This window comes from Alosa sapidissima, chromosome 20, assembly GCF_018492685.1.
Source record: "Alosa sapidissima isolate fAloSap1 chromosome 20, fAloSap1.pri, whole genome shotgun sequence".
Lineage (NCBI taxonomy): Eukaryota > Metazoa > Chordata > Actinopteri > Clupeiformes > Clupeidae > Alosa > Alosa sapidissima.
In genome coordinates this window covers 28591116-28598615 of record NC_055976.1, presented here as the reverse complement: position 1 = coordinate 28598615, position 7500 = coordinate 28591116, and the positions used below count along the sequence as shown (strand labels likewise).

At 43.6% G+C, this 7500-nt stretch overlaps 1 protein-coding gene across 2 annotated transcripts in view; it reads left to right on the top strand.

The window, feature by feature from the left end:
* LOC121694895 (tetraspanin-18-like) overlaps positions 1-7500 on the top strand; it is a 39437-nt gene that overhangs the window by 20836 nt on the left and 11101 nt on the right. Inside the window, exon 2 of one of the 2 annotated variants that reach the window (XM_042075306.1) lies at positions 523-592. Coding sequence is in view for 1 of the 2 variants with exons in the window: in XM_042075305.1 (XP_041931239.1) it covers positions 599-601 (3 nt within the window). In the remaining variant the exon portion in view is untranslated. Of the gene's footprint in view, positions 1-522; positions 602-7500 lie in introns of both variants that reach the window. The other variant, XM_042075305.1, reaches the window with a different exon arrangement.

Below are 7500 nucleotides of genomic sequence, written 5' to 3'. Positions count from 1 at the left end.
TATACCGGGGGGGGGGGGGGGGACTGGCTCAAGGACTGTGTGTGTGTGTGTGTGTGTGTGTGTACATGAACAGTCATTCCTGATCTTTTGGGAATCAGGGAAAGGGCTAATGACTTGCCCGTTGTTGCTGGTCTGTGCCCCCCTACCCAAATGATCTAGCAGCTAGAACTGTGCATCATCAAATGTAGATGTTGTTGAACAATGAGCTACCACCACCACACTGCCAGTTGATTGTTATATAACTGAGAGCATATGCAGACAAATGAATTGCTCAAGTAGAAAAGTGTGTCATGTTTACATAAATTTACATTTCCACTGAGTTAACAAGCTCCCAGTTGTATGTTATGTGATTGACAGGTGGCTCTTAATTTAGACCCAGCCACCACACACACACACACACACACACACACACACACATACACACACACACTGACACACACACACACACACACACACACACACACACACACACACACACACTCCCACAGATATCTGACATGAGTGTTCTGGATTTATTTGCAGTGGCTGTTTGCAGAGCTGAGAGGTCTAACCAACGTCCAGGCTGACGCCACCTAAGAGGACATCTTTACAGGTACAGATGGTATGCTGCTTTCTTGTTGCTTCTGCATGTGTGTGTGTGTCTCTCTCTGTGTGTGTGTGTGTGTGTGTGTGTGTGTGTGTGTGTGTGTGTGTGTGTGTGTGTGACAGCCAGGAGATACACACAGTCACATCTCTAATTCAACAAACCCATCAAACTTAAATTGTACCCTAATGAAAACTCTCTCTCTCTGTCTCTCTTTCTCTCTCTCTGTCGTTACAGTTTTTTTCAAATGCTTACACACTAAATCTTTGCTTGTCACACAATTTTCTAAACATGTCTTCCAAACATCATAACCCCACATCAAATCTGCAAAACCATACACTAATTCTCAGTGTTTGACTCAGTTTTCAATTGACTAAAACACATTTTGCAAAACACCACACACAATTTTCTACTTAACACACAAAAATCGAACAGGAAGTAACTTGATTTCATTTTTCAAACACAACCCATCAAAATGCCACACTAAATCACTAGTGCTTCACTCTCTCTCTTCACATGTGTAAACACTCATTACTTTACTGAACACCATCCAATCATTGCCTTAGTATAGGCCTATGAATAGATATACTCTATATGTAGGTATGGACCCTTTCAATCTGCTCCTAGAGGATTTGCGGTTGAAATGTTCAGAACCAATGCAGATACTTTGAAAAGAATGTTCTACAAAAAGTCGACTTTATGTACAGTAAAACTTGTCTTTTTTACTATATTTTTGTGTCTCCCCAAGTTACCATTAGCTCAATAATTTTTTCTATAGACCTATGAATACATACACAACCCCCCCCCCACACACACACACACACATAAACACACACACACACACACTTTTCTTTGGAAAAAGCAAAGTAATTTGATAGTAGTCAGTCATTTCCGTCTTACAGTTTTTTACAATTGTTTACACACGTTTTCAAAACTCTGTGTCTATTTCTCAAAACTCCACACACAAAATCAACAATTGCTCACACAAAATGCCAAATGCCTCAAATCTCCAGCAAAATGACACACAACATTCAAAATGTCAAAAACACATGTTTAAAGCAAACATTCGCCTCACATTACAAACACTTTTGTCATAATATGACATTTTGGATACATCATGTACACACTGTTGTTCAAAACCTAAAGCACTTCTGTCTTTCATGGAATTCTATGTTTATTTCTATATAAAACTGCAGAGAAAAGGTGAAATATACTCACAACACACATAAGCAGAATTGAAACCAAAAATATTTATTTTTTCCAAATCATTTGCTGCATTGAATAGAATATTTGTACAGCACATAAAACAAATCCAACTACCACATGTAGTTGGACAGAAACCAAACACATCCAGGAAAAAGCTGATTTCAAACAAATACTTATACTGTAAACAAAATTATTACTGTATTTGTGTGTGTGTGTGTGTGTGTGTGTGTTGCTTGGGCAGAGGGTAGGAGTTGGGGGGTTGGGTGTGTGTCTAGGCTTCATCTCTCCTCCGGGCTGGGTCTGGCCACAATACTTCGTCCACGTCGCATGCTATGTTCTCTCTCGCTAAACACCGAGGAAAGAACCTTCTTGCATGGCGCATCCATCCTTGAATAGAGACAGCGTCAATGTCGCCACATGCTTCCTCCATTGCCTGGAGAAGTGGAATGCGGGCATAGGGACGACGATCATATACTCGCCAGCGCCATGTGGAGAAAAATTCCTCAATTGGATTGAGAAATGGAGAATAAGGAGGCAGGTACAGAACAGAGAAATGAGGATGGGTGACAAACCAGTTCTGGACCAGATGGGCCCGATGAAAGCTGACATTGTCCCATATGACCACAAATCTTTGCTGATCTTGATTCTGCTGACCTGGAACAAGTATGCGATGAATTGCATCCAGAAAAGTTATGATGTGAGCAGTGTTGTAGGGGCCAAGTGTTGCATGGTGATGCAGGACACCATTATTTGTGATGGCAGCACACATTGTAATGTTTCCCCCACGTTGCCCAGGGACATTCAAAATGGCCCTTTGTCCAATGATATTTCTCCCCCTTCTTCTAGTTTTTGTCAAGTTGAAGCCCACCTCATCTATATATATATATTCATGGAGGACATCTCCATCTGCATCCATCTCCAAAATTCTCTGTAAGAGACAAAAGTATATATACAGATATATAGACACACACATGTGCAAAAACCAAGACACTACATGTAATCTGGCTCGGTAGGTGCAATTCTAAATGTACTGGAAGTGGTTTTGCATACATACATCCACAAAGTCATGACGTAGGTTCTTCACTCGGTCGCAGTTCCTTTCAAATGGGACCCTGTATAGCTGTTTCATGCGCAACTGATTCTTCTGGAGGACACGATGAATTGTGGACAAGCTTACTGTAACAATGTTATTGAAAACAGTTGCATCATTTATAATATGGTGTTGGATCTGATGGATTCTAATCACATTATTTGCCAGAACCATATTTATGATTTCGGTCTCTTGCTTGTCGGTGAATTTGCGCCCTCGCCCTCCACGATTCCTTTGCCTTTCCACTCTGTAGAAGATTCATAAACATAGTGAATGTGTGCTATGTCATATAGTCAAAAATGTCTTCCTGCAGTAAGCTGTACCATAGTATATGATACTGTAACACACCACACTGGCCATTCATGATTCATGAAATGCAGTACAGTAACATGATACAGTACAGTAAGAACTACTATTGTATGCATTTTTCAGTTGTGCTGAAATAACTATTATGTGTACAGTATATTACTGTAGATACAGTCGTTGCATACCTGTTCTCATTTCGATATGTTCGGATAATGCCTGCCACCGTAAATCGATTTACATTTGGCTGGACCCTCAGTCCAGCCTCCCTCATGGTCAACCCATGGTTGATCACATGATCAATCAATGTAGCCCTAATCTCATCTGAGACGGCTCTCCTTATTTCCCTTCTTTGCCCTCGTCCTCTTCCATGTCCAACTCGTCCAGCTCGTCCTCTTCCTCCTCTTCCTCCCCTTCCTCCTCTTCCAACTCCTCCTCCTCGAACCCGAACACCTCGTGCTCGTCCTCTGCCTCTACCTCCACCTCTCCTGGCTCTTTCTGCGTTGTCATCCATTGTTCAAAACAGACATCTTGACATTTGACCTATTTATAGGCCTATACTAAGCCAATGATTCGTTGGTGTTCAATAAAGTGATGAGTGTTTGCACATGTGACGAGTGGGAGTGAAGCACTGGTGATTTAGTGTGGCATTTTAATGGGTTGTGTTTGAAAAATGAAATCAAGTTACTTCCTGTTCGATTTTTGTGTGTTAAGTAGAAAATTGTGTGTGGTGTTTTGCAAAATGTGTTTTAGTCAATTGAAAACTGAGTCAAACATTGAGAATTAGTGTATGGTTTTGCAGATTTGGTGTGGGGTTATGATGTTTGGAAGACATGTTTAGAAAATTGTGTGACAAGCAAAGATTTAGTGTGTAAGCATTTGAAAAAAACTGTAGGCAAGATCAGCTTTTTCAGAACTCCATGTACATCTGGTGGTCATTGTATTTTGCTTTGCTTTGTTCTTGTTGCTGTAAAATACTGTATTTGTAACAGCAAATTTTTGGCGAAAAATCACTATTTTTGGTTTCAATAATTCTGTGTATTTCAACTTCTCTCTGTACCATAACTTTCACTCTTGTATGGAAATACATAAAGCCTATGAAAGACAGAAGAGCGTTAGGTTTTGAACAACAGTGTCTATATGATGTATCCAAAATGTCATATTATGACAAAAGTGTTTGTAATGTGAGGCGAATGTTTGATTTAAACATGTGTTTTTGACATTTTGAATATAGTGTGTCATTTTGCTGGAGATTTAATAATAATAATAATAATAATAATAATAATTTGGACTTATATAGCGCCTTTCATGGTACCCAAGGTCGCTTAACAATGAGGGGGGGGGGGGGGGGGGGTTAGGGGTCAAAGGACTTGGTGAAAAGAAATGTTTTGAGGTGCTTTTTGAACATGGGCAGGGACGGGGCAGAGCGGACATGGAGTGGTAGACTGTTCCAGAGTGTGGGAGCGTTGACAGAGAAAGCCCTGTCCCCAAAAGTCCGCAACCTGGTGTGGGGGGTGGCCAGCAGGTCCTTGTCAGAGGACCGCAGGGAGCGTGACTGAGTGTAGGGGTGGAGGAGATCTGTGATGTATTGTGGTGAGAGTCTATGGAGAGATTTGTAGGTGAGCAGGAGGATCTTGTTGGCGATGCGTGACTTCACTGGCAACCAGTGGAGCTGTTGGAGAATGGGAGTGATATGTTGCCAGGGCTTTGTGTGGGTTAAAACCCTGGCAGCTGAGTTCTGGACATGCTGGAGTCTGCTAAGGGCCTTGGTGGGCAGTCCAGACAGGACACCATTGCAGTAGTCCAAACGGGAGGTGATGAAGGCGTGGATGAGTGTCTCAGTTACTGAAGGTGTGAGTGAAGGACGGAGCCGTGAGATGCTTCTGAGGTGGTAGAAGGCAGAATTGGTGACATTGTTGATGTGAGACCGGAAGGAGAGAGTGGAGTCCAGAATAACAGCCAGGTTGCGCACCTCAGTAGATGGGGAAATGGAGCAGCCATCCACAACCAGGGCCAGGTCTCCAATTTTCCTGAGCAGTGGTGCAGGGGCCACCACCATGAGCTCTATCTTATTACTGTTGAGTTTGAGTAGGTTTGTGGTCATCCATGATTTGAGTTCCTGCAGACAGTTGACAAGTTGTATGGGTGGGAGATGGGAGGAGGGGTTTGTGCTGATATAAAGCTGAGTGTCATCGGCATAGCAGTGGAAGTTGAGTCCATGTTTACGGATAATGTGACCCAGGGGTAACATGTAGATGGTGAACAGCAGAGGACCAAGCACAGAGCCCTGGGGCACGCCATGGCTGATGAGTGCTGGATCAGAGTTGAAGCCATTTAGGGTGATGAACTGTTTCCGGCCTGTAAGGTAGGACCAGAACCAGGACAGTACTGTGCCACTGAGGCCGATGAGCTCAGAGAGGCGACCTGGTCTGTGTGTGTCTCTCCCTGGTCCCCATTTGAGGCATTTTGCATTTTGTGTGAGAAATTGTGGGTTTTGTGTGTGGAGTTTTGAAAAATAGACACAGAGTTTTGAAAACGTGTGTAAACAATTGTAAAAAACTGTAAGCAAACATAAGTGGTGAGTTGTGTTTGAGTTGAGTCCCAGTGGACAGTGCCATTGGGCAGAACTGGACTGAAGTAGTGTTAGAGGGTTGTCCTGTTTTGGGCTGCAGATGGTCCTCCTCCTCCTCCTCCTCCTCTTCCTAATCTCTCTCTCTGTTTTTCTCACTTTCCCTACCTTCTGTCTTATACAGTCCCTCTATTAATGTCTAAATCTATTGACTCTCCCTCCCTCTCTCTCTCTGATCCCCATTTCTCTCTCTCTTTCTCCCTCCCTCCTCTCTCTCTCCCTCCCTCTCTCTCTCTGGTCCAGCTGAGTTCTTGTGTAAACTCTGTGACTGGGGTGTTTCAGCACCTCCTGTTCATGTGAGTCACAGATGAGTGCTAACAGCCTGCTGATAGAGCCTGTGTGTGTATATGTGTGTGTGTGTGTGTGTGTGTGTGTGTGTGTGTGTGTGAACATGGGTGTGTGTGTGTGTGAGTGTCCATGTGTGTGTGTTGTGTTTGCGTGTGTGCACATGTGTGTGTGTGTGTGTGTGTGTGTGTGTGTGTGTGTGTGTGTGTGTGTGTGTGTGTGTGTCTGTCCATGTGTGTGTGTTGTGTTTGCGTGTGTGCACATGTGTGTGTGTGTGTGTGTGTGTGTGTGTGTGTGTGTGGTGTGTGTGTGTGTGGCCTGTCTGTCTTCTCTCTCCCCTCCTGCTCTAACTGGACCACACTGGAGGTCAGCCGGAGAGGAGAGGCAGGAGAGCTCTGGAGAGGTCATCTGGATAGATAATTACATATATCAGATCAAGCACAGTCTGTGTGTGTGTGTGTGTGTGTGTGTGTGTGTACATACACCCACATACAAACACACACACACACACACACACACATACACACACACACACACACACACACACACACACACACACACACACACACACACACCGCACACACACACACACTCACTCTAATAGCCTCACCATCATTCACTCTCATTAGATTCTCCAGGTCTTATTGGAACAGGTTCCAGGGTTCCTATTGGAGCACCAGAGCACAAGCCTTATTACTGTAAGCGCAGCAGGAGAAGTAGGGCAGGCGAGCTCAGTGTAGTGGTGTGTGTGTGTGTGTGTGTGTGTGTGTGTGTGTGTGTGTGTGTGAGTGTGTGTGTGTGTGTGTGTGTGTGTGTGAGAGAGAGTTTGTGTGTGCGTGTGTGTGTGTGTGAGTGATTGGTGTGTGTGTATATATGTGTGTGTGTGTGTGTGTGTGTGTGAGTGTGTGTGTGTGTGTGTGTGTGCGTGTGTGTGTGAGAGTGTGTGCGTGTGTGTGTGAGTGTGTGTGTGTGTGTGAGAGTGTGTGTGTGTGTGTGTGTATTTGTGTGTGTGTAAAGGTATGCCTGTTGAGAACTCCTCTGATACCTAGACTGAAACACACACACACACACACACACACACACACACACACACACACACACACACACACACACACAGAGAAACCGAGGATAATGCATTACTGTGAATGGCCTGCTGGCTGAAGATGTCTAAATTGCAAAGGGTTACACTTTACTTGAAGGTATCTACATAAGAGTGATATACAAGAGTGTCATAAACGAAACAAGTCATAAACATTTATGATATAACGCTTCTGTTATTAAGTGTCCTTCGGTTTTTGTTTAGACAAGTTAGGGTTAGATTAGGTTTAAGATTAGAGTTAGGATTAGAGTTAGGGTTAGAGTTAGGGTAAGGGTTAGGATTAGGGTTCATGTGTTCGGTTAGGA